Source organism: Amphibalanus amphitrite, unplaced genomic scaffold, assembly GCF_019059575.1.
Source record: "Amphibalanus amphitrite isolate SeventyFive unplaced genomic scaffold, NRLGWU_Aamphi_draft 000431F_arrow, whole genome shotgun sequence".
Taxonomy (NCBI): Eukaryota; Metazoa; Arthropoda; class Thecostraca; order Balanomorpha; family Balanidae; genus Amphibalanus; species Amphibalanus amphitrite.
In genome coordinates this window covers 423,647-450,713 of record NW_024881925.1, presented here as the reverse complement: position 1 = coordinate 450,713, position 27,067 = coordinate 423,647, and the positions used below count along the sequence as shown (strand labels likewise).

The following is a 27,067-nucleotide window of genomic DNA, read 5'->3' as shown; positions in this document are numbered from 1 at the left end:
TTACTGCAGGGACCGAGCTATGTCTCGACGCATACCGGGGCCCAGGGAAAAAACAAAACAGAATCAGGATTAAATCGCGCAGAGGCACACACTGGCGGATCCAGACAGGCACTTTTGGACGCTGCAGGGGCATATCCTCACTTCAAATTCCAAAAACGCCTCTGTCGCAAGGTGGACAGGGGACATCTAGGGAATGGTCAGAGCCTTGCGCCTGTTAACATTTTAGTGCGTTAGGCCCTATCAACACTCAGTGGACATTGAACAAGGATACAGATGGATACAGATATCCTGCGGATTCATATACTATTTTTACCATACCTCCACCCCCCACCTACGCAGTATTTTGGTGATAAAGCTAGTCATCCCTAACCAGACCTGATCCCTATGATTAACTAAGTTCAACCGGTGGACTTCTATCAACTAGTTAATTATCAATCTTAAGGCTTGTAATGTTGTGCGGCGATGTAGCCAAAACAATTGTCTGAACTCAATGGTTGATTTTTCTGTTCACTCCAATATTGTGAGCTCGGTATAATCACGACCACCACAGAGCCTTGCTGAACTGTCCCATTTCCTCGTCAGTGTAAACCACAGCCCATCGTCAGGACCCGGGTCTCCCGTGATGTAACCCGTCTCTGAGTTGGCGGTATGACGACACACAGACTACAGTGCCGCGGGCGGTATGGCGCCGGCATGGTGCACCGAGACAGGTCACTACGAACGGCTGGACGGTAATGCACCGGCACTGTGCACCACGGCTGTCCAGCCGTATAGAGAGACTGTGTAGGATAGAATACGCTACAACAACCAATGTGAAACAGCGTGTGAAACAGCTGAGATGTGCTAACACCAAATGTATTGAACATATGAAATTATAAAACATCAACACAACGCTCCATGAGGCATACCATTGCAGTATGAACGAACCATTTATCGATAGGATCCAGTAATGCCATGAATACAACTAATCACAGGGTTATTTAATAACGTAGCGTAATGTCATCGAGCCGTGTGCGTGCGATTAAATCCAAAATTTATCAAGCGGCATGCACCAACGCCCTTAATTAGCGATCACAGCCAACAGTCACATTGTAACAATTAGATGATCCACCGGCAATAGCATGCAATATAAAATCACAATAAGCTCATAACAACCACCCCGCCTGCACAGCTACACACATATCAGCTGGTCACCGTGCACCTATCACTGTGTTTCCTCAGTTCACGGGTGTCCACAAATCCCTTGCCACACCGCTCACACCTGTGTCGGTAGTCGTGTGTGTGCAGGGCGGTGACGTGTTTCCTCATGGACGACTGAACTGTGAACCGTGCCGGGCAGAAGGAGCACCCGTACGGCCGCTCCCCCGTGTGAGTCCGCATGTGTCTGGTGAGGTGCCGTCGTGTAACGAACCGGGCCGAGCACACCTGGCACCGGTGCGGCTTCACTCCGTTGTGTGACTGCATGTGTGTGGTGTAATTAGACAGATCGTTAAACACGGCCCCACACTGCTCACACTGACGTACCTTCTCCCCGGTGTGGATCCGTCTGTGGGTCGTTAGGTGACCGTTCTCTGTGAACGCCTTCCCACAGACGTCACACACGTACGGTCTCTGGCCGGTGTGTGTACGGCGGTGACGGGTCAGACTAATGAGCTGAGTAAACGTCCTGCCGCACTCGTCACAGCGGTGGGGCCGCTCTCCCGTGTGGGTGAGGCGATGGCGACTCAATTTACACACATCGTTCGTCGAGTACTCGCACCACTCACACTTGTGCCGTCCGTTCCTGCCGATGTGACCGTGCCATGTCTTCACATGCCTGTCCAGCCGCTCCTGTCCCAGACAAGCGTAGTCGCAGTGGACGCAGCGGACCGTGGAGCCACCTGGCGAATGACACTGATTACCATATAACAACATACATGTATGTGCGTGCTATCAAAATGCGACTTAATGTGCAGTTTGTTGAAGCTAATATAGTTGCGCTTGTCTTCTTATTACGGAGCGAGCGAAGCGAGCGTAGTCTTTCCTTAGATTAACGGAAATTTCTGAGTATGAGCGGCCGGCCGGCCGGCCGGCCGGCCGTGGTCACGCTTTTGCGAGGCTTATATCTCAGCAACCACTTGGCCGATTTACACGCGGTAATTTTTGTAGGGTAGCTTCATTCCTTCTACCAAGTATTGAACTATTCCCGATGCATGTGGGTGACCCCTTATGCACGTGCCACGTGCAAAACGAAGAGGTGTCAGTTTTGTAATTGTTGCAATATCTCGGTAACTACTTGGCCGATTGCGCTGAAAGTTGGCATGTAGGTAGGCACCCACTAGGCACTGCATATACATGTGCCAGAGTTGGGGTGCTGCTGCACGTGCGCACGTGCAGGGGTCGTTTCCAGATCTCGGGAACGGCTGGACCGATTGCGCTCAAATTTGGTACACGGTTAGGGACCGGTTAGTAGGGTGCCGTGCACAAGTCAGTTGGGACCCATTTTGCACGTGCGCACGTGCAGGGTGCCGCTTCCAGATCTCGAGAACGGCTGGGCCGATTGTGCTCAAATTTGGCACATCGCTAGAGACCGGTTAGTAGGGTGCCGTGCACAAGTCAGTTGGAGGTACCCCCTCGCAATTTCGCACGTGCAAGGCTCACCCTCTCGCTCGCTCCGTTAGTCGCCCCAAAAGGCGTTATACTGGTGTATTAGATGAGACGGCCAGTAATATAGATGTCGCTCTAGTCAGTCTACCTTTGGGGATGGCAGTCAGCCATGAGTCATGCCTCGCGGAAAAATGACATTTTCAAGTGTTTTACTGATTGGCCAACTACTGAGCATTTTGCAATATATACTATTCTATCGGAGATGCTATATTCGGTAGCCCACCTGACACGAAGGCTGCTGGCGGCGGGGCGGCGGCCGGAGCCTTCCTGAACGTCTGCACGTTGATGTTGAGCTCCCGGGCGTAGGCGTCTCCGTAGTAGACCAGCAGCTCGGAGCCCTTCACAATCGGCTTGTACGTCCTGTGGCCATGACAAACGGTGAAACTATGAGTCAGAAAGTGACGAGTGATAAATATTGTGCGCACTCACGCTAAAGGCCGCCCCACATTGGACCTCGCATGCGGGTTGCGAGTTTTCGGTTTTTCGGGTTTCTTCCAAATTAAAGAATTCACTCTATGTTGAGTAACCCATACCACCATGCAACAAGCGAGTCTGCATGTTTTTAGCATGCGAGCCAACTTGCATCGCATTCCAAAAGTTGATTTCGAGTCAACTTTCGATTTTCCTCGCTGCGAGGTCTGCGAGTTCTGCGAGGTTTGCGGGTTTTTCGTTGAAGTCGAATTTTGGTTCGTTGCGCTGGTATTGCGACTATCTGTAAGTTTCTGAAGGTGAACCGGCTTCACTGCATTCATGAAGTTACCATAAGGGAACGGTCTAATCACTCTATGAATTAGTATTATGCTCGCAAAATCAAAACCCGCAAACCCGCAACCCGCATGCGAGTTCCAGTGTGGGGCGGCCTTAACAATGAACGTACCGAATAAAATCACTGCTGCCAAAAAGGGTCACAGTGCAATAAAAATTGGCGCATCGGACGGATGACGATCATGGCGAGAGCAATACAGCTTAGCTGTCATTGTTACTTAGTAATATTCCAATAATTCAACAGTTGTTTCTGACTGCAAAGTACCAGCATTCACTGACCAATGAGGTCGATAACTGTACCGCTGAATTACAGCTACCGTGAGAAGCAGTGCATAAGTTACTATAATGGGGAAAGGTCTGCGCTAGACACGTTCACCCGGTTACCTGTAGTACATCTGGCCCTTGTACTGGAAGGCGATCAGGTTCTGCTCCTGCTCGAAGCGGGCACAGTTGACCAGCCGCAGCCAGTTGCTGGAGCTCGAGTCGCCGGCGTTCACGTAGTGGTGCACGCGGCGACACTTTTTGATCTGCAAAACCGTTAGTGTGCATCAGCTCAAGCACCGTTTAGCGTTTAATTACGTACTTACAACACAATTAGTGTCACTAGTTATCGAGGGTGTCAGCATCACAGAGATGTTGAAGACTGTACTTTCTCATCCATGACAGCAATGTCAATCTGGCACCAGCTTTTCTAACATCAAACCAGTAATACGACGTGGGGATTTGGTGTTTCATTTTATTCTGTTCATGAACCACACTAATGCTAATATCTGAGTTGGTTCAAAAATGGTAATCTCTCAAGTTCCCTGGCTGGTTCCGTTTGTTGTTTCCCGATAAGCTCGATCGATATTTAGTTTCAAAAATGCATCCCACGCAGACCCGCCCCAGACCCGCGGCTGGCTCTCACCTCCCAGCTGTAGCCCGAGTCGGTGGCCTGGCGTCGGTCGGCGGTGACGATACCCTCGTAGGGACCGAACCTCAGCCGCGCCGGCAGGTCCTTCTCCGTCCAAATGCCTGTGTGGAACGTGGGAATACAGGAGTAACGTTGGTGAGCTGTCATAGACTAAACACAGCTGCAGCTCAGTCTGGTGAGGGCGGAATGGAAGCAGTCGGAACGCCATAAGGAATACAATATGACAGCAACAGGAATCCAATACGGTGGTACGGAATTGTGTGAGAAACTAAGGAAACTGCATGACAGCGACTTATTGACGCTCCATTATTTAGAGCAATATCTATCAAAACAGCCGTAAAATATCGCAAGGCATAAATCAGGGGATCCAAATGAGTAGGATAAATAATGGTGGTTTTACCGGTGTTGGCTCCGGGGATTTTGGACCGGCCCGGGTTGAGGAACTCGGGACGGGTCTTGATGTCTCTCTCAGGATCGCCAGTGTCGAACGGGACCTGTGCGGTCACGCGTGTTGCGGTGATCACAATAACCAGGTTACCGCAAAAATTACTCAATGATTGCTAAAAGACTAAAACCGAACACTTTTCAACTGAAATCCTTTAACGGACATAGTAGCATGAAAAAGAGAGTAACAACCACTCGAACCACTTTTACGGCGGGATGAGAGAAATTACTGAGCAACGGTAGCGCCAGCTGTAGCTTACTTACAAACACATCGCATGATTTATGAAGTGATCGACCGGAGTTCAAAGCTATACAAACAATGCCATCAGACGTACAAACGGAGCGAGGGCAATTAGCGGTCCCCTCCCGAGTTCCGTACCTTGTTGTCGGGTACGACCTCCAGCGGACCGTGGACAGGACAGTCGCCCTCCCACTCGCGGTCACACTCGTCACAGACTGGAACAACACGAAAAAGAGGTTATCTCTATCTGTAAAAAAAGCTGAAGATTCGGAAAACAAGGAACACGCATTGCGGCCGATACGACCGTATAATACACAGCAGAATGTGGAGACTGACAGGTTGAGTGTTGTTTGTTTATGAGACGGTAGCTGGTTACTCACAGATGTAGTCGTCGTCGTCCAGGTCCTCCTCCTCCCGGTAGTTGACCGTGTTCCGGCGTCGTTTGAACACCTCCCGCTCGGGAGGCTCTGTGGAATTTGACATTACATCACGTCATGCCCGCACACTCAATGTAACGTACGCACATAGCCACCAGAACACCAGCTGAAATAACATCCAGTTGTTATCTGTCATGGATAACACACAAACATCCAGTTGGTTTTGCGTAAAGTAGCGGGCAAAACCTTTGTTCTCACGATAAACGCCAAAACCGATCCTGACTGTAAAATGGTGTATAGGACATGCTATTCATACCAGTGACAATGGTGATGACAATCCTTACCTTCTCCCAAGTCCTTGAACTCGGCGATGATGTGGTTCCACAGCAGTTCGGCTTTCGTGTCCACAGCGTGCCGGGCCCTGAAAGTCGCGTCAAACCATACATAAAATGGTCTTGGAGGTTCATTTATTTGGCGATAAAAAAAATATTGAATCTTGACTTGCAGAGGGTGTGCGAAAAGTAAATCGGCCGCCAAACAAACAGAATACGTACACAAATAATACGCCAAAATGTAAACCAAAAGCGTCAGTCGTTGTAATTACAGCAAAAAGTCGCTAGTTTTATAGCTATCGCTAGATATAGATAGGTATCTTGAAATTTTCACAATGACAATCGCTGTCATCACTTACTTGAACTGATCCTCGAGCGTAAAGCCGATGAAATCGTACGGCGGCGACGGCGGCCTGTGCCGAGACCGGTCCGCCTCCTTCGCTGCCTCCTCTGTGGTGACCGGCCGCCGCTCCTGCGACGGGACGTCACTGCACACGGCCGAGGAAGCAGCGGGCGCCGTCTGAAATATAGTGACAGGTGCTGATAAGATACTCCAAGAAAGCCAAGCGATGACCCTCCAGCCTCGGGTATATTATTGAACGGGAAATGACTCGATACCTAGCAAGTAGGAGCGTAAATTACTACACAATTAAATACTACCTAATAATTACTACCATGTCCCACAATTATCACAAGCGTGTAAAATGCTACTGTACCTCTCTGGAGAGAAATGTTAAATGTCCCGTGTTTTGCAGAGAAGACGGCCACCACCACCCCAACAGTTCCCCACCAACCTCAGCCGATGTCACCGTCGCCGTCCTCTTCACCGGCGGCTGGAACCTGCTCTTGGCGGCGCCACGTCGCACGGTGGAACGCGACCGCCGCTGGGCCGGCCGGACGCATCGCGACGGGCTCCAGTCATCGTCGCCGTCATCGGCTGACTTCGCTGGTCGAGGACGCTTCGGTCGGGCCGGCCGGGGCGGCGGCGGCGGCGGCGGGGCGCGCATGAACGATGGCGGCTGGCCCGCGATGCCTGTGTGGGGACCGACACAAGCACTCAGCCGACAATGGAACACTTAACTGCTTCTCCTGAATTTCTGGCGGAGCCGTCAACCATTCTCAAATGGAGGGCTGGGGCCGTGCTCTAACCAAATGACAGCAGCATTCGTGTGTATAGGCGTGGGGGGAATTGCAGGGCACGCTAACACCTTTACGGCGTGGCGGACATAGTGCCTGCTTTCCTCCCTCATATAGGTACGACTGCCGCACCGTTCCAGCGGCAAAGCCGATGAACAGTTTGGTTAAACGTACACTGAACGGGGCTTAATGGGCATCAGCTCCTAGGCACGCCTATCTTGGTGGTGTAACTATGCGTAGCCAAAAGCCGAATCAGATCACCACGGTGGTCAAATACTAAATAGAGCCGGTAAATCAAACCAAATCCTGTTACACAGCCAGTCCCGGGCCGACACAACAGCAAACTCTCATACCTGAGATCTGCATAAATTAGACGATTATAATCTTACCCTCGCTTTAGATGTTTTCACAGCCGCTGACGCATAGGATCGATTGGCCGCCGGCACCCAAGCTCACTTAAAGCAATTTAACCCTTGGGGCATTCCACGATAGATCGACCAAAGCCGTACACCCTCATATTTTATTTTTTGCTTAAAATTGGTCTAATGGGTTGTTATGGGCGGGGAAGCCAGCTGTGCCAAGGATTTTTTTCTTCGAACACCGGTTTCCGAGATACAGCCTCAGGCAATTCCTGGAGGTCACGCTGCAACCCTATATTTGGCGGCTTATAACTCAGAAACTATTGGTTTTCAATGGTAAAATCTTTATACGGTTCAACTTGCAATCAACCAGCGAACGTTTTGGCTATCTCAGATTTTCGATTTTTGAAAATTTTGATCACGTGACATCTTGATCTTTTTTTCGAAGAGTGACCTTGATATTTTCCCAACTGAAAGTCGCAATTTTGTCTGATGACGATTAAAGCCTTATCAATTGTCATTCATATGCGACAATAAAAAAGTGACTTTCGGCCTGCATTGACCTGAGATCAGGTCATTTTTATGACCTGTCCATTATTACGAGCGGGAGCGACAGCGAGATCTCGAGACTAAAGCAAGATAGCGACAAGTGGTAAACGATACAGGATTCACACGGATAAGGTCTACAATTTTTACTGAGGTCATTTTCAGGTCAGGTCAAAGATGACGTCACAGGGGTACAAAGGAAGTCAAAATAGTTTTGGCTGTACCTTTTGATCTAATAAAGAAAGAGACGTAGAATAGGCACCAATCCGTTTGCTTTCGCCTAGCGCCAGTTCGTTTTGAATTTCGATACCGATGACCTGAGGTCAGGTTAATTTCTTGACCACCCCATTATAAGTCAATTGGGGAAAAATCAGCTCCCTTATTTTTACACTAAAACGCGTCGGAATTGCCTAATATACCATGAGTGACTCCATATGCGACTAACTTTGACTACCTTGAAACCTTTTTTGCTCTTGGTCAACTGTGACGTTGCTCTTGGGTCATGTGACGTCATTGAAGGTCACCAAATGTTTTTTGCTAATAACTCCTTACAGGTTTGAGATACAGCCGCGCGGATAGGCTCATTGTGTTTAACTCGTCAAGGCCCATCGAATGATATATATGATGACCTTAAGGTCACGTGACCTAAGGTCAACTTTTGACCTTGACCTTTCGAGGTCAACATACACATGTTTCGATGCGGATCGACGAGAGGATCACGATGGTGCTATTAGTTTGTTCCTAGCTGGGATGCTCCGAAAGTTATTCGAGAAAAACTTCATATATATGTAGTTCCGCCATTTAGACTTTCTTTTTACCCCTGTGACGTCATCTTTGACCTGACCTGAAAATGACCTGAGTAAAAATTGTAGACCTTATCCATGTGTACCCTGTGCCGTTTACCGCTTGTCGCTATCTTGCTTTGTTCTCGAGATCTCGCTGTCGCTCCCGCTCGTAATAATGGGAAGGTCATAAAAATGACCTGACCTGAGGTCAACGCAGGCCGAAAGCCACTTTTTTATTATCGCATATGAATGACAATTGATAAGGCTTTAATCGTCATCAGACAAAATTGCGACTTTCAGTTGGGAAAATATCAAGGTCACTCTTCGAAAAAAAGATCAAGATGTCACGTGATCAAAATTTTCAAAAATCGAAATTCCGAGATAGCCAAAACGTTCGCTGGTTGATTGCAAGTTGAACCATATCAAGTTTTTACCATAGAAAACCAATAGTTTCTGAGTTATAAGCCGCCAAACATAGGGTTGCAGCGTGACCTCCAGGAACTGCCCGAGGCTATATCTCGGAAACCGTTGTTCGAAGAAAAAAAATCCTTGCCGCAGCCAGGTTCCCCGCCCATCACAGCCCATTAGACCAATTTTAAGCAAAAAATGAAATATGCGGGTGTAAATTTTAAGTTTTTTTTGGTCGATCTATCGTGGAATGCCCCCCTTGCCCGATTGGGGGGGGGGGGGGTCAAACGGACCCCCTCTCGGTTTTCGCGAACAACTCGCGTAAAAACGGCCGATCACGACACAACTTCTAGTACTCTCGCGTTAAACAATTTCACACCTACCCTGACAATTTCATGACCCTGACCCAAATGACCTTTGACCTACTTTTCGAGACCATGTTTGGCCGGAATCGCGATTCGGTGTATGTGGGCTGGCATTAGCCGAGCGTTTGCAGTCTTTTCGTGGTTTTAAGCATTCAAACATGTGATATGATGCTGCTCCCATGCATTAGGGTGGGTGTCAAGGTCACCTGAAGGTCAGGTCAGGTCATCATTGACCTTTGATGACCAAGGTCCACTTTTTCGAGTTTTACATGTTTTTAGGCTAGATTTGGGAGCTGAATTCGAATTCAACCATTTGAACTATATGAAGTACTTTGGTGCCTTCATAATATATTATGAAGCTGTCTGAGGCGGCTGACACCTACTACGAATACCCGGCAGGACCCCTCCTAAATGCATGAAGACATCATCTGTGATCAAAACAAACATGACATTCGTGATAAGCACCCCGAAAAACCCTTAGCAGCCACACTTTACGACGCTTTAACAGGTCCCGATTTTCCATGCTGTTGGGTCACTTCGTTAATGTTCAATTCAAATGGTTGCTTAATTCAAATTCAGCTCCTAAAACTAGCTTAGAAACATGTCAAACTGGAAAAAAGAACCGAGGTAATCAAAGATCAGTGACCTGACCTGACCTTCAGGTGACCTTGACACCCACATTAATGCATGTCACAGCATCATATCACATGTCTGAACGCTTGAAACCACGAAAAGACTGCAAACGCGCGGCTAATGCGAATCGACATCCACCGAATCGCGATTCCAGCCAAACATGGTCTCAAAAAATAGGTCATAGGTCAAAGGTCATTAGGGTGGTCACTGGTCAGCCGGGTCATAACATTTAAAGGGTAAGTGCAAAATTGATTAACGCGAGGGTATTGAAAGTTTCATGGCAATCGGCCGCTTTTTACATGAGTTATCCGCGCAAACCAGGGGGGGGGAGAGGGTTCGTTCGACCTCCCCCCCCCCCCCCTATATATGGGCGAGGATAAACTTAGGTTCTCCAAATAGCCGTTCCGTATGGATTACACTTTAACCCTCGCCCGTATTGGTGTTTTTCCAGCCGCGAACGTATAAGGGGGGGGGGGGGGGGTCCGTTGGACCCCTCCTTGCCGTTTCGCCCCTGATTGAGCTAGAGCTTCGCGGAAAAAACGAGCGTGTTGCCCGTGACGAGAGGAAGCCGATGATACCTAATTTTAAGGTCCTAGGTCATTGGTTGACCTTGCAGGTCAGGTCAATGACCCAAAAGTCGGGAAAATCGGGACCTGTTAGAACGTCGTAAAGTGTGGCTGCTATGGGGTTTTTCGGGGCGCTGATCACGAATATCATGTTAGTTTTGATCACAGATGATGTCTTTATGCATTTAGTCCAGGTCGGGTCAGGTCAGGTCAGGTCAACCAGTAGGGGTCCTGCCGGGTATTCCTAGTAGGTGTCAACCGCCTCTGACAGCTTCGTAACATGTTGCGAAGGCACCAAAACTACTTCGTAAATGTTCATTTGGTTGCTAAATTCGAATTCAGCTCCAAAAACTGGCCTAGAAACATGTAAAACTCGAAAAAGTGAACCGAGGTCACCAAAGGTCAATGACCTGACCTGACCTTCAGGTGACCTTGACACGCACCCTAATGCATGGGGGCAGCATCATATCACATGTTTGAGCGCTTGAAACCACGAAAAGACTGCAAACGCGCGGCTAATGCGAGCCGACATACGCCGAATCGCGATTCCGGCCAAACATGGTCTCGAAAAGTAGGTCACAGGTCAAAGGTCATTGGGGTCAGGGTCATGAAATTTTCAGGGTAGGTGTGAAATTGATTAACACGAGGGTACTGAAAGTTTCGTCGCGATCGGCCGCTTTTTACGCGAGTTATTCGCGAAAAACCATGGGGGGGTCCGTTCGACCCCCCCCCCCCTATACGGGCGAGGGTTAAAGCAGCTCCATCCTCCCGCTAGAGATACAAACTATCGAATAATGCACGTTTAATTCATACCATAATTTAATTCATGCTGAATACCGGCAACATGTTTACAGCTTGCTTTTCCGTAATCCTAGCACACCTTTTCCGTGGATTAACCCTCGCCCGTATTGGTGTTTTTCCAGCCGTGAACGTAACGTATAAGGGGGGGGGGGGGGCGTTGGACCCTCCTTGCCGTTTCGCCCCTGATCGAGCTAGAGCTTCGCGGTAAAAACGAGCATGTAGTTGACACCCACCCTTATGCATGGGGCCGGGGCAACATCATATCCCATGTTCATGTTTGAACGCTTGAAACCACGAAAAGACTGCAAACGCGCGGCTAATGCGGCGTATGTCGGCCCGACATACGCCAAATCACGATTCCGGCCAAACATGGTCTCGAAAAGTAGGTCACAGGTCAAAGGTCATTTGGGTCAGGGTCATGAAACTTTAAGGGTAGGTGTAAAATTGATTAACGCGAGGGTACTGAAAGTTTCGTCGCGGTCAGCCGCTTTTTACGCGAGTTATTCGCGAAAAACCGAGAGGGGGTCCGTTCGACCCTCGTTCGACCCCTCCCTAAGTACTGATACGGGCGAGGGTTAACGACACCTCTATACTGATACCTTTAAAGATTCCTCGTTGATGGAGCTACACAGTACACATTACTCGGCCAGAAACTGACGGGCTGTTTGCCATTGGTTTTGTTTTGTAGGGTTAAGGTTCGACGAGACACAGTGGTCGATAAAACTTCCAACGTGCCAACGCTCGTTGGAGCAAGATATTAGCAATACTTGGAAGAGCTGGAGACAGTCCGCCCGTCTACAAGGAATGCTTCCTTACGCATAAAGTACAGCATTGACTTATGACTTACTAATCGTCCGGTGCTGTTATCGGCTGCTCGGTACCGCGTGTATGTTCCCTCATTAACTCCTGGTCACCCTTCGGTCACCCCTCGCTGGGTCGGGCCAGTCGGCTATTTTTATCCTCTTTCCGGCTAGGCCACCCGCTGAGCTCCCGCCGTGCCGCGCCGTCTGCGAGGGACCTGACCCTTCTGCCGGCAGAGGTTTCTCCAGGTGTCTCCAAGGAGCCATCGTAGCGCTAAGGGTGTGCTCCGCATACACATACATTGATTTTCGCCCTTACTAGCAGGGCCGCTGGCACGCGTTGGCAGCGCCCTGCGGGTATTTTTTCGCTTAGGGTCATTTTGTGGTGAGGAGTATCAGAAAATCACCCTTCCAACTTTCTCCAGGCCTGGGTGTTTTATCGAGCGCGCCTGAAAACGCACAGTGGACCGAAATCACATTTCGATTGCGTTACTTCGTATTAGGTAATACGATAAAAAGTCCGCTCTTTTCTCAATCAATAAGGACAAGTGCGTTAAAGCACACATATAAACTTTTAAATTAAAAGCTTTAAAATGCTAAATTTCAACATCTCTAAGCTGATGATAATCGTTAGTTGTTTCAGACTTTGGCGCGAAAACGTAGGCATTCAGATCCACCGTGCGACCGGTCACCGTATGCAGTAGTGATGAGTAGTGTGATGGTGTGAGTTGGGGAATCAAGGCCGTATGGGGAGAAGGTGAGGAGATACCGGTGTGCCGACGCGGCGGATGGCCGTGAATTTTCAGGATAGGTAGCAAAAGGCTCATTCCCAGACGTTGTGCCAAATTTTGCGGCCTTACGCGACGCCAACTTTTACGCTATTCGCGAAAAAAAACTTAGGGAGGCTGCCCCCCCCCCCCCCGCCAGGCGAGGGCTAAGTTGGAGACAGTGATGGGACTGAGATGTTCGTTGGAGCAACTCCAAGCATTTAATCGACCTCTGACGAGACATTCATTAAGGCTGCGCGTATACAGCATACGCAGCCTTCATTAACCCGGGCCCGGCTGCGAGTTACTAAGTGTGGAACTACCCAGCGCCGAGCCGGCCGGATGACGTCACACCACGGCCAGTGCCGGCGCGGCGGTAGACTGGCCGAGATTGGCATGGTCTTAACTTGGCGAAGAGGCATCGGACGCCAAACTTCTGCTGCAGCTATTAATCACATTTCATGTGTTTCTTCCATGTGTATGAGCTATCAAGTCCTTCGAATACCTAATGTGTAGGTGAGCGTACCTGCATTTAGCAGTGTGTGCTATGCTATGTGGATTGAAAACTGGGGGCACATCCGACACACTGCGCAACGGTTTCCGATATTGCTTGGCTGATTCTCGCTTTGTGTCTTCGCACGAACCATTGAAAGGGAGGACGTCATTTTTAAAGGTTGTTAGGTGCACTCAAACGTTTTGAGATAAGCAACTGCTGATTGAATTTCTGGCGAGGGGTGGTGGAACAATCTGTTCACAAATGAGTATCTACCTACCTAGTAGGTACCTACCTGCAGTGGCAAATAACTGGGTCGCGGTCAATTACGCATGGTTCACGAAATCCCTTATCTTTTATTAGACTTATTAAGCCCAATGTACAACATTTGCGTCTTTTCGCGTTGTATCGGGGAGCAAATGAGAAAATCTGCTTCTTCTCCACAGCCCTCAATTCAAGAAACCGTCCTTTTCCTTATCGCATCATTCCAGAACATAAGTTTCAAACATGGGTATCCTCCCCACAAAAAAAAACTGAAGCAGTTTCCTTCGGCTTCAATGCGCCGCTCGCCCAAGGAGACGGAAGTGTTATATTCTCGGCGGTCCAGTCTGCATTCTGCAGCACACTCAAACTTGGTGGACCCCCAGCGCACGGCTGAACGATTCGTATACCTATTGTTGTGAGTGACTGTGACAACAGCAAATGAATTCACTGGTGGTTTCGGAATAATTAACAGGCAGCCCAGTGCCTCTTACAATGAATTACAGTGGCGAATGCACTATTGCAGAGAAGAAATGGATTGAGCAGATGCCCAACCTCGCTGTATTATCAACTACACATTAGGTACGCTTTACATTTTTTATCAGGCAATCATGGAAACAAACGACTTGCGAGTTGCGACCCTTCCGCCTTACATAACATAACTCGGCAGAATGCCCCTGAGTCGGCTAAACTACACTGCATCCCTTCAAACCCTAAGTATTTTACAATTTACCACTCAGCTATGCAACAAGCTAATAATTCACTGCTCAAGTCCTTTTTCCCTATCATCTTTTTGGCACCTTCAATCGCCATCTGCGCTGCCCACTGTCCAGCAAATAATCCGGCCGCCTCCAGTTCTCTGGCAGGGGCTTCCAAACTCAAGCGAACTCGCCGAAGTTTCGCCTATTTATATACACTGTGGTTTCGCCATTCAATGCGCAGGATCTGTACAATTGAGTTTGAGAGCCTCTGGGTTGGCTCGGCGGGCCTGCGCTGCGCCGTTGGTCCGGCCAAGTACGCGAGTGACGTCATGCTATAAGCGTCATCCCCCGACCAAAGTCACCAATCAGAGCCCTAGAATCGACTTGTAGTTCCACACTTAGGTAACTCGCGGCCCGGCTGGGGGTCCTGGATTTCCACGCCCTGCTGGGGGGGGGGTTGAACACCCCCCCCCCTCTAACTCGGCTCCTGGGCCACGTAGCGATACGCGAAAAGCGGCGTTCGAAAGAGCGCCAAAGATAATGACGAAATCACTTCGGTTACTTTTTTGGTCAGGTCAAATGTCAGGTCACCAGAGGTCATTGAAGGCAAAATTTCGCCGATTTTCAGGTCGAATGTCGACAATTTCCAGGAAGCCAACGCATAACTCGGGAACCAATCGAGCTAAAGCGCCGCAGAAAAGCGCATTCGATAGCCCTATTAACCCGCGAGTTGCTGGGGGGGGGGGGGGGCGTTAAAAGCCCCCACTTTTTTCGCCGGGCCATAGCATAATAACTATTAACTAACTAATAACTCGCGTAAAAAGCGGCCGATCGCGACGAAACTTTCAGTACCCTCGCGTTAATCAATTTTACACCTACCCTGAAAATTTCATGACCCTGACCCCAATGACCTTTGACCTGTGACCTACTTTTCAAGACTATGTTTGGCCGGATCCCGATTCGGCGTATGTCGGCTCGCATTAGCCGCGCGCTTGCAGTCTTTTCGTGGTTTCAAGCGTTCAAACATGTGATGTGATGTTGCCCCCATGCATAAGGGTGGGTATCAAGGTCACCTGAAGGTCAGGTCAGGTCATTGACCTTCGATGACCTCGGTTCACACTTCACTTATTCGAGTTTTACATGTTTCTAGGCCAGTTTTTGGAGCTGAATTCGAATTTAGCAACCATATGAACATTTACGAAGTAGTTTTGGTGCCTTCGTAACATGTTACGAAGGGCGGTTGACACCTACTAGGAATACCCGGCAGGACCCCTACTGGTTGACCTGACCTGACCTGACCCGACCTGGACTCCGACTAAATGCATGAAGACATCATCTGTGATCAAAACTAACATGATATTCGTGATCAGCACCCCGAAGAACCCCATAGCAGCCACACTTTACGACGTTCTAACAGGTCCCGATTTTCCCGACTTTTGGGTCATTGACCTGATCTGCAAGGTCAACCAATGACCTAGGACCTTAAAATTAGGTATCATCGGCTTCCTCTCGTCACGGGCAGCACGCTCGTTTTTTCCGCGAAGCTCTAGCTCAATCAGGGGCGAAACGGTAAGGGGGGGGGGGTCCGTTCCCCCCCCCCTTATACGTTCGCGGCTGGAAAAACACCAATACGGGCGAGGGTTAAACATATAAAAACGTAAAAAAATGGGTAGCTCTGACTCACCGAGTTCAGATAACTTGTCATAGTTGGACTTCATGTTACAATAAACTTGCTTCTCGAGATCACTTAGGGCTTCCCAGGCGTCCTCGGCAAAAAACTGTCGTATGTGTCTAAACTTCCCATCTTCGACTTCCATCTTACGATATAAATCAACGGTCGCAGCAGCAAGCAAGGGCAAAAACAACACAATCGCGATATTATAGGAGCTTAAATATCAATCTGTTGCTTTCCAATATAGATCCAAGCGATCTAATTTAATTATACCCTATGTTTCAAAAGCCTCTTCTTGGCTTCCTGCCCAAAGCCATATATTTCCATTTCCTGCCACTTCCTGCTTCTTGTTTGTTGCTGTTTACATTCCAATTCATCTTCTGCTTGGGACCGGAAGATACATTCAAGGTTTCATAGAAATAAATCAAATATTTATTGAGGCAAGATTCCCTTTCTCTTCCAGCATATTTACGTCTGGACAACGAGTTGCGGGGAAAAGTGCTGATTGTGTTGCAGTTTTAGGAGCCGGTGATTAGGCTGGATTTTCGGGTTACTTTTTCGTTCCGATTCATGTATTTCATAGTGTTTGGCTTTTGAACATTTAAGTTCTTACAGATAAATATTACTTGCCTTACATCTTTTGTAAAAACGTTTTATTTTTTTATAAGCCGACGTTCAGAGTCCTAAAAATACATCATCACTACAATCATTGTAAACAAACAAATGGAGCACCACTTGGCTCTGTTCCAAGGCCATTTTTTAGTTTATCTGGTGGTTTTCTTGCTCTTGTACGTCGTTTTGTTGGATGTTTTGAATCCCTTAAGATTGACTTATATCATATTTAAGAAGCATGTTGACTGAAAACAATCTGAAGTATCCAGGAGGCTGACAGAGGTCCTGACTACTGAGCAATATCAATATCAAGTTGAACAAGTCAAGAAATTTTGGTTGATAAACGCTAGTTGATCGGGCTCAGATAGTCATTATTGGTCCAATATACAATGGCAAAGCTCTCAGTCTCAGCGTTTCTTCCTGTGGATGGCCAGCAGTGACTCAGAGCTTAGAAGTATTAGTTTTCTTCACAGGGCTGGGATAAAAAGTACTGAGGGTAATCTTCCACCAAGGAACTCTACTTTGACATGGTATGAGATGTAGGCACAAGTAGTTAGGTGCTCAGTTCCTATAGTCAGTACTCAGTAGTTGTGTATGTTTAGTCGGGTTAGCTTAGATCAGGTTGTTAGTTTTTAATTTGCCAAATGTCCATAAAAATGTGACCTGAGCAATGAGCATACCTGAACCTGACTAACCTGACAGCTGACCTAACCTCAATCATCACACATATTTGCAGCCTGCCCAAGACCTGCATGGCAGTAGCACCCAGTTATAGGTAGGTACTCACCCTAACTCAATCTTACCTGCTAACCTTCAACTTGCCAAAAGTTAGCTCACATTGCCAAGCTGTGTCCAGGGAAACAGTCAACTGAGGAACTGGCTCATTGGGTGGCTGGCGTGAGTCTGTGCATTTAAAGTGTTTCTTCTCTGAAGCTGCTCTGCACTGCTGTATGTCATGTTAGATGCTCAGAAAATATGGGAAATGATTACTAAGCTACTTCAGTGCTTTGTTAATGCTCGAGACATGAACAAGTACAGATCCTGCAGGGTACAGCTATGAGTTAGGTGCTAGGTGAGTATGTTATGTGAATGTGCTGTTCCCTGTTTGACCGTAAGTATACAAACAAGCACAGGGTCACAGTTATATTCAATCTCCACATAAACATACAACAAAAACAGCCATATAGCCTAACTCTGAACACACCACAGGTAACTTAAGCCTTTGAAGGCACAAAAATGTTTTGATTAACAGGACAGGTTTACAATATATCCTCCGTCCTTGGGGGATCTTGCTGCCAAGTTGAGGTATGATGACTGAACTTCAGGATTGATCAACCTTTTCTTAGCCACTGCTTATATACGAGAAAGACCAAATGCTTGTTTGTTTTGATTTACAGGACATGTATACAATATATCCTCTGTCCTTCGGGAATCTTGCTGCGAAGTTGAGGTACGATGACTGAACTTCAGGATTGATCAACCTTTTCTTAGCCACTGCTTATAAACGAGAAAGACCAAATGCTTGTTTGTAAACTGCGTTGAAAATTTAATGATCCACCTTCAATTCTGACATGAAGGCACAAATGAAATAGTTCCCTCTCCTTTTGGAATACACAAAGCAAAATATTTAATAAATTTTAGTGGATGGACAAGAGCAATTAGCATACCTTTCCCTCAAGTAAACTTCTGGCACTGTTGATGATGAATTACACTGACGCTTATTCGCTTCATATTTTGTAACAAACGCGCTAAAACTGCAATATCACAGCACTATATGTTTCTTGACAAAATGCAATAATATTGAAAATTTAGCCCTGATGGCATTCATTCTTGGTGGAAACGTAATTACAAAATATTTTGTAGCAACTATTAAATTCCGGCCGAAAACAATGCACGGTTTAAAAAAGAATCATTCCAATGACGGTCCATTCTTGCGGTCCTGAAATCGCCACTATTTCCGGCCTCTCCAACGCAACTCGTTGTCCAGACGTAAATATGCTCTCTTCCATTACTATTTTCTTTATTATCCAGTAATGTTGTCAAGATGATGTAGTAAAATTTAAAATAAGGATGAAAAAATTCACCAGGAATATCACAAGAAAGATTGTAAATTTACCATGAATAAAATTATCAAAAAGTTTTACGACAAAATTGCACATGCTATTACAACTTTTGCAATTTCTAAAAGGGCATATGTACTTTAATATAGTTTTCTTTTATTGAATGGCTGCTCATTGACTTGAAGTATGGATCAAATGGCATCAAATCATAAAAGAAACCTTGCATAGTCTTCAATGACGTCATTTATGTTTGACAAATTCAATGTGCATTTTACGCAAATTTCACGCTAGGTTGATGCCAAGTTGATGATAACATTAACAACGCGTTTTGAACTTGTTTTGAACGTTCACGTGCGTTTTGAGTGGTTTTCGGGTGTTGGTGGTTATTGTTGTATGTGGGTGTAGTGGGTGTTTCTCGATGATTGTTGTGAATGGCAAGAGTCTTTTTATTTCTCAGTTCGTATTTCCGAGCCGTATGTTAATTTTTACCAGCTAAAATTCAAAGGTAACCCATGGAATATCCGTCAAATTGCGCTGCAAATGTCGCGGTTGCGTCATATATATCTGAGGGCTGTTCACGGGCTCCTGTGTGCGGTCGGACCGTACACAGCCTCCAAGCTCCGCCCACTGTGTCCCTATGTCAGCCTTCCGTCACCGCTCCTGGCCGGTCGGGACCTGCCACAGCGGACTGTCCACCGCACGCTGCTGTGACGTTAGAACCGCCTAGGTACCTACCCATCCCCCAAGCCATCCCCTACCCCCACGCCTGCGGCCCACAACGCACACACCGCACTCAGCAGTTTGCGGTGCCCGTGAACACCCCTCTGGTACCTATGCTAGCTCAGTTGTTTTGCTTTTTAGTTTTTACATAAACATATAAGCACACCCAGAGCACGGTATTAGTATATAAAAACTGTTTTTTTTTTTTGCTTTACTTCTTACTTCAGGTACCTTACCAGTACAGGAATTTTGATGGCCACCATGGCCATTGGCCTCAGGCCTGTAGGGTCCCTATGGCATTGAGCTCCTGAACTGAGGACTGTCGTGGAAGCTAATCTAGGAATTAGGATAGAGTATCTGATTCAGTTTCAGTAATTGTCCGGTCTGGTCTTGAATTGGTTGAGAGTGGATACCAGGATCACACAAGGAACCAAATCAGAACCAAACTGAACAAACCAGAATGGAACAAATCACCTCTCATGAACTAACCAATTGCTGCCTTGCCCCTGATCTTCAGCCCTCCAGGATGGACTCTCAGAAGTTCTGCCTCAAATGGGACTGGTTCCAGGACAGCGTCACGTCTGTGTTTGACCAGCTCTGCTCCGGAGGGGAGCTGCTGGACGTCACGCTCTGCTGTGAGGGACAGCGTGTCTGGGCCCACAGGATGATGCTGTCTGCCTGCAGTCTGTACTTCAGGGAACTGCTAAAGGTGGGTGATGGGGCAATTAACCTACTAGAGTCCTGGAGAGTCATATGGGGCTGATGACACTGACAATTGACTTGAAAACTTTGAATGTAATGATTATTGTCATTCGAATATGATAGCAGTGGCATTTAGTTATAATACTGACAAAATACCTAAAAGGCTTTGAACTTTGAAGTGTAATTGTAGTTTACCTTGCAGTCGGCACGCCCCTAACCCCCAGCAAACAAACAAATGTAATTGTAGTCTTGCTGTAAAGAGTAAAAGACATGCTTTAAATCTAGCAGAGGAATGCATTTTCTTCATAGGCATCCTGAATAACTTAAATAGCGATTCGGGACGTCAAAATAACAAATATTACGCTTGTTTAGTAGAACAAGAGCCGAACGTTCCTTCCTTGGGCGGGGAGGCGGGCCGAGAGTGGCGGGGTCTGGCTCTGCAAGCCAATAAGGGTCATTTCATGCTTCTCTGGGTGGCTGCCTATGTTCTTGCAGGTAGTGGTCTTGCACCTGCAGCTCAGTGCTAATCCATAATGATAATTAAGTAGTACCTATAGCCGTAAAAACACTGACGCTCATTCCCCTTCCCTCTCAGGCTCGGCGGCTAATGCTCCGGGCTCCTTACCGATGACGGAGGAGGGTCCTCTCCGCCCCTGAGGGAGCTCACTGAACTACCTTCTCGCCCCGCGCCATCTGCGCCGTCCTCACCGCCGGCCGACCCGACCAACGAGAACGACACAGACGCCCTCCGGCACTGCTGGCAGAGGAAACTGAAGGAGAGCGTCGCTGCCAGACTACCCAGTGAGTGCGGGTTCGAATCCCAAGAGGGGCGGAATTTTTAAGAGTGATTTTGGAGTAGGGCGCAGCTCGCCACCGGTCTAGATGGATAGGTAGCCGGCTTGTTGTGTTGGTAGAAAAAAAAAACAGTTTATTTGCAATCAACTGAAAGGCTGTTGGCCACACCATAGTCCTGGATTTGAGTATATTTGTTCTGTGTTGCTGTGTTAAGATTTTACCATCGCGATTGAAATCGAGACTCTCGACTGTTTGAATTCCCAGCAATGTGGCTATTTGTTAGCTTTTGTTCATTATGTTATTGGTGTGTAATTTTAGCTGAATCGTTTCAATCTACGCGTGATTGGCGAGAGTTACTTATCGAAGGATATTTTATTCGGGCGTCTTCGACCGCCCTAATTAGTCTGGCACCTCCCGACTGGGCGTGCCTGGCGCCGCCCATGGCGCCTCCCGGTGGGGCGTGCCTGGCACCGCCCCTGCCGCGTGGCCCGGGGCGGGGTCAGCGGCCGGCGGTCGAGGCACGGGCGTGCGGAAGGCCGTGGTTAACGGCTCGCTCCCCCGTGCTCTTGGTTCGTCCCGTCAGAAATAAATTCGCGGCATTGATTGCAAGTGTCATTGGCTCCCACTATCAACATCTTTTAATTTGTATGTGTATTGGCGTGTAACATGGTGGTACGTGATTTCCTCGCTACATGTTTTCCTGATGGACGCCTTTTATGTCGAATGATACTGAGGGTTTCTTTGAAAATTGTGTGGAGCCCCATTATGATTAAAAAATAATGAAGTAATAGCCTTTTGCTCATTGTATAATTGACAATGAAGACGCCTTTTCTCTTCAACAGAGGGCACCTATCTGCACCAGACGCCGTCCCGGTACATTTTCCCCGGAGCGGAGGTGCTGGTCGACCCCGATGACTCGGACAGTGACAGAGATTCGCTGGGCTCGGAGCGCGGCAGCGACGATGAGGTGAGTTACTGCGAGTGAGTGGGTTCGATTCTAACCACGGGATGTTGTGTTGTACGATTTTTTTCGTATTGCGACAGTTTTTATTCAAGATTAAAGAATCAGCGTTTTTAAATGCTGTCATTCATATCGAATGCTGACTTTCAACTCCTGAGTTAGGTTAAATGTGTTCGTGTTCGGGACTTTTTATGTTGGAAAACGGAAATAAATCTTTTCGCATTCCATATGTTTGTAGGATTCCTATCAATATTTTCGTTTTATTATGGTTCGTTTTTTTTTCTAAGTTTGACCCTCACTGTAAACATATTTTTGAACACAGCACGAGAATTGCTAGCTGAATTACTGAGAAAACTGGATAGCGCACATTGTATGGAAGATATAAATGATATATTCAAAATATGGTTTGAACACCGATGGTGGATCGTTATGTTATACGCCGTGCGATTTCTTAATTAGTTCAGTAATAATTCCTGACAAGTCTTCTATCCCTGTGGGGTCATAAATAAGGCCAAATACGAGCTACGAGTCTGAGAAATGGAGTCAGGTAGAACTAATTTTGATCAGGTTGATCGTCCCTGAAATCAATGTGCGCTGACCAGTTTTCTCAGTAGTTCAGCTAGCAATTCTCGTGCCGTGTTCAAAAAGATGTTTACAGTGGGGGTCAAACTTAGAAGAAAAAAAAAACGAACTATAGCATGTAGCTTCATCATCAGAGCACACAATCTCTCGGAAGGGCATCATCTCTGGACACATCAGGGCACGTCGGGACAATAACACCCCGCCCCTTCTCTCTGTTTGCAGTCTGTGACCGCTGACGACCATCCAAACCACTCCTCGGACACGCCAGAGACGGCCGTCACCGCCTCCACACGCTGACTCCTGTCCTCCAACTCCTCCCGGACGGGTTACTCTCTCTGCGGCATCATCAGGAGCGGCGTCTTCAACATCGACTGCTGCAGTGGAGACTTCAGCCAGACCGACGGGGACAAACCTTTGTCGGAGGATGCGGAGTCGGAGCCAGAATCGGTGGGTTGTTCAGGCTCAGCCCTGAAAAGGCCGATCAGTGACACACTAGCAAAGGACGAGGGGGATGTGAAGAGACGTCCGGCACTCGGCGGTGGTGGCGAGCCTGATGGTTCTCCCATCACCGCGCCGCCAACGCCGGAGGCGGTGGTGGCGCGGGAAGTGCGCCGGAAAATGCCACCGGCGCGGCTGACGAGATCAGCTAATCTACCACTTTGGTCCGGGGATCAGGTAAAACACACCGAAGTTGGGGGTCAGTTCAGTGAGAGTTTTCATTCGCACACCAACACACATTGGTGACCATAAAGATCTATTTTCATACAGTGTCTGCACACAATAACTAATGTTGTGCCTCGGTGACTCATACGGTAAGACTGGGTTTGGGCTAGGAAGTGGAGATCATGAATCAGACCGATTCGGTTTGAAAGCCATCATGTGAACTATTGTGGAGCTATGAGCCAATGGTGAGCTAATTTACGGCTAAAAGCTTTGTGGAGCTATGGGCCAGTGGTTAGATTTATTTAGTTATGAGCCAATGGTGAGCTAATTCGGAGCTGTGAGCTCAGGGTGAGCTGATTGGAGACAATTAGAGATGAGCTAGTTTGAACTATATGAAGCAGGAGTGAGCTATCATGAAGCGCTAAGCCAGTGGTGAGCTAATTAATCCCATTTGTTGGCGTGTATCGTTGGACAAATACCTCATTTATTTGTGACATCATGAAACACCAGAAGGGGAAAGCCCGCTTTACTTGCTGGATCAACTTTTTTTTTTGCTGATCCTCGTCCGCGTCGTCTAAAACTGTCACCTCACATTTGGCAGGATTTAAAATGAGGTCGACATCTGGGACCATCTTGGTGACTGTTGGAAGGTCAGAGATTGTTGTGTCGGTGTGTCACCGAGCTCCAGCTTACTCACAGCGGGCTCCGGGCTAACGTTTATTGCTCCACGACAACAACACAAGAACGCATGGCGGTGGCCATTCCGGACAGAAGGACCTTAGTGGTGAGGGACCGTCCAACAAAGGCGTCCAACCAACCACTGAACTCCGGTCCTCATGCTACACGTGCACTTGGCTCTAACTATGAAATAATAACTAATGGCGTTCCACCAACTCAGTCTCTGAACAAACGTAGGTAGACCATGGTTGATCCACGCCATAGCTGTTCAAACAACAATACGGCTCATCACTAAACAAAACAATCGCAACATTGCGCGGATCAGAAGTATGTGGCGCATAGCCACAACCCAACAGAGATGACGTCAGCAACTGGGCCTGCAGTCGTTGCATCGTCAAGGTACCATATGTTCAGTGGTGATTGGAGGCTGCGTGCGCACGTGTTGACTGTCAGCGCGAATGCGAGCGGGCCCAGCGGGTCACCTTGCTGGACACCCGTTGAGGACATGGTTTTGTGACCAGCGTAGATAAGTGGAGTGGGCGTGCTATACGCCTGATGGGCCATCGCATATACCTCCGGGCAGCAGTCGTTCAGATATCGAAGCACGGCGTCACGTCTCACAGTATTAAACGCGTTTTTGACGTCTACCTTGAGGAGCACTCGTGTTGCTTCTGTTTGATCTGGTGAACTTTTTGTATAGTTTCTTGCTGCGTGTACCGCGGCCTCACAGCCGAGTGGCGTGCCGACACCGAGTTGAGCGGGTCTCAGTTCCGGACCCGGCAGGTCAGCTTTAAGGCGGGCGGCGATGCGTGCTGGTAGGCGGCGGTAGGCGCTGCCGACGGTGAGCGGGCGCAGGCCTCCGTCTTTCTTCCGGAAGGCGCACAGAGATGCACTGTAGAGGGCGTCCCGCGCACATGCTGCTAACTGACCAGCCAACACCAGGTTGATGAGTGCGGTAAGTGAAGTCAGCATGCGCTGACCGGCCTCGCCCGCCTCTGCTGAGATTAGCTACCGCAGGTGAAGGGGCCTGATGTCATCCAGACCCGCAGCTGATCCCGTCGGCATGGAGAGAATTGACTGCCGGACCTGGCTCTCCGTTACAGTCAACGGCGGTGCCTCTGTAGCAGATGGCGGCGGTGGCATGTCTTCGGGTGTTTGAGGCGTAGCAAACTGATGACCTCTTCGGAGGGCTGCACTAAGGACTCGCTAGATGTGGGTATACTGAGTGCAGCTCCCACGTCGCCGTCTGCGCACTTCGCGTACACCCGACGGGCGATTTTATCATCCTCGGAAGGATGCGCTGGATTTCTGCTTGCGCCGTATTCTTGGGAGAGCTGTAGCCAAGGCGGGGCTACCTCTCTTGCATTTCAAAGGTCCGCGTTACCAACGCTCCGTCGGTGACCTGTCGCTTAATGAGTGTTGTTAAGGAGCAGTTACGTTTGTTGTTGGCGTCCAGAGCACTATATGCGAAGGAGAAAAGGCGCCACCAAGCGTCAGGACTTGAGCTGGAGACTGCTACATTCATTCTTTCCGAGAGGCTGTTGACCACTACCGCGCGGGCCGCTTTCGGAATTAGTCTTATGATTCTTGCGGATAGTCTGCTGCACAGTCAGGTTTGTCCCTAAATGGCACTTCTAAGTAGCTGCCATTTTGCATTTTGCACAAACTTCAGCATCAGCGCACAAGCCAATGGCCACACACAGACACCTGCTAAAAGAGGTTTTGTAGGGCTGACCTTTCCTGAAAGTGGTAGCTAAGGCCTTATGATATATTTATAATTTGAAATTATGAATGAATGAAAGGCAGATTAAATGTGTATCACAAATCCTCAACTTTCAACCTTTTAATTGAAACACCCATCATTTTTACATAATTACCATTTTAGATTACATACTTGAAATGTGAAATAAGAAACAGTGCACATTGCTTACTTGAAGACCAGCAGGTGCGCCTCCAGTTTGATCTCTGGCTCCAGGGCCACAAAGTGGGCCGTCATGTCAAAGAAGGCGACAAGTGTCCGGCTGCTCCAGAGGTCCACGGTGAGGCACACAGTGCTGTCTTTTGGCAGGAGCAGAAGAGTTTTCTTGAGCGCAGCTTTCTTGCCCTCTGCTAAGGACAGCAGCTGTTGTCGCACGACAACAGGGGGGGGGGGGGGCGCTCCAGGGCAGGGCCCGACGCTCCGTCTGCTCCGCCAGCATCTGGTCACCCAACGCCCGCACAAATCGCACTCGTCTACCACGCCGCGGATCGGCGTCATCACTGTCCGGATGACGCATGGTGAACAGCTGATGAGCGTTCAGGCACGCCACACTCAGCATAAAAAACAGCATCCGCGTGGGCCAGCGGCGGACTGCTGCGCCACACGTATGGTGAGCGAAGATATTGTCACATATGTCCACTCCCCCTTTGTGCTATTATAGAATAGCACAATTTCGGGCTTTCCGCTGATTTGGTCGACCTTTGGCATCTTGTGCTGGGTGGAGGCGACCAGCCTTACCTTCCCCGGCTTGGGGCAGTGGGAGGCCAGCTGCACCCCGTTCCGGAAGCAGATCTTGTTGCTTCCAGCCTCCCGACCTGTTGGGTCCGTCATCTCCTTGAGAAGGAGCCGCTTGTTCCGGTTCAGTGTGCCGACAGAAGACAGCCGTTTCTGGTCGCTTAACTCCTCGACCGGGGGGATGGACGTGAAATACCTGTAAGCAAAAGTAACAAAAACTGTCAGAAATCTTGAATAAAGCACATCCTTCATGCAATAACACTGTTTTGGTCATTTTCCTTCATAACTATATCAACACTTTATGGGCGTTTTGCTTACGATCGGACACATTTATACCGTTATATTCATTGCACGTTTTGTGTCAAAATGTATCTAAATATTACATTTTCTGACAATCATTGTTGATGAAACATTTTTACGAAAAGTCGAATAATTTAGTAATTATTGAATTTGCCATCTTACCTGTCCATGGTGATGTTTTTCCCCGTGTTCTTCACTTATTCGACCAGATAGTGCACCAGATGCGGCACAGACTCCATTACGACACCTGGAGGAGACGTCTCGGGTGACTGAGGCTTCCCCGAGTAGGGCCACAGCTTCCAGATATATCTATTTCTGGCGTCGGCCACCGATCGCACAAGCATGCCGTATTTTCCAGGCTTCGTCGGCATATAGACCTTGAACGGGCATCTGCCCCGATATGACACGAGTGTCTCATCGATGGTGAGACAGTCTGATGGATCATGCCGGTTGGCATGCCGCAGCGTGTATTCATGTGTTTGCCTATG

General features: G+C 48.3%; 1 protein-coding gene and 1 long non-coding RNA gene across 2 annotated transcripts; one reads left to right on the top strand and one right to left on the bottom strand.

Moving 5' to 3' along the window:
* Window positions 1-839: 839 nt before the first annotated feature.
* LOC122391314 (histone-lysine N-methyltransferase PRDM9-like) lies at window positions 840-16,502 on the bottom strand. The gene is made up of 11 exons (XM_043385109.1): window positions 16,025-16,502; window positions 6,513-6,751; window positions 6,078-6,238; window positions 5,731-5,807; window positions 5,390-5,476; window positions 5,148-5,224; window positions 4,725-4,818; window positions 4,319-4,425; window positions 3,796-3,938; window positions 2,870-3,006; window positions 840-1,880 (listed from the first exon to the last, which is right to left on the bottom strand). The coding sequence occupies exons 1-11, from the start codon at window positions 16,155-16,157 to the stop codon at window positions 1,183-1,185; spliced, it is 1,953 nt and encodes a 650-aa protein (XP_043241044.1). The 5' UTR covers window positions 16,158-16,502; the 3' UTR covers window positions 840-1,182.
* Window positions 16,503-19,020: 2,518 nt separating this feature from the next.
* LOC122391313 lies at window positions 19,021-26,600 on the top strand. Its single transcript, XR_006258328.1, has 5 exons — window positions 19,021-19,189; window positions 19,922-20,113; window positions 20,702-20,907; window positions 21,744-21,868; window positions 22,667-26,600. It is a non-coding gene; the product is annotated as an uncharacterized LOC122391313 (long non-coding RNA).
* The last annotated feature ends 467 nt before the right edge of the window (window positions 26,601-27,067 follow it).

Bases quoted from the DNA above. Each gene is read 5' to 3' on its own strand.
- LOC122391314 (XM_043385109.1), bottom strand. From the start codon at position 16,157: ATGGAAGTCGAAGATGGGAAGTTTAGACACATACGACAGTTTTTTGCC. The intron at 3,939-4,318 runs GTGAGAGCCAGC...ACGGTTTTGCAG, and splicing joins ACTCGGGCTACAGCTGGGAG to ATCAAAAAGTGTCGCCGCGT. The intron at 1,881-2,869 runs GTGGGCTACCGA...GTCATTCGCCAG, and splicing joins GCCAGCAGCCTTCGTGTCAG to GTGGCTCCACGGTCCGCTGC.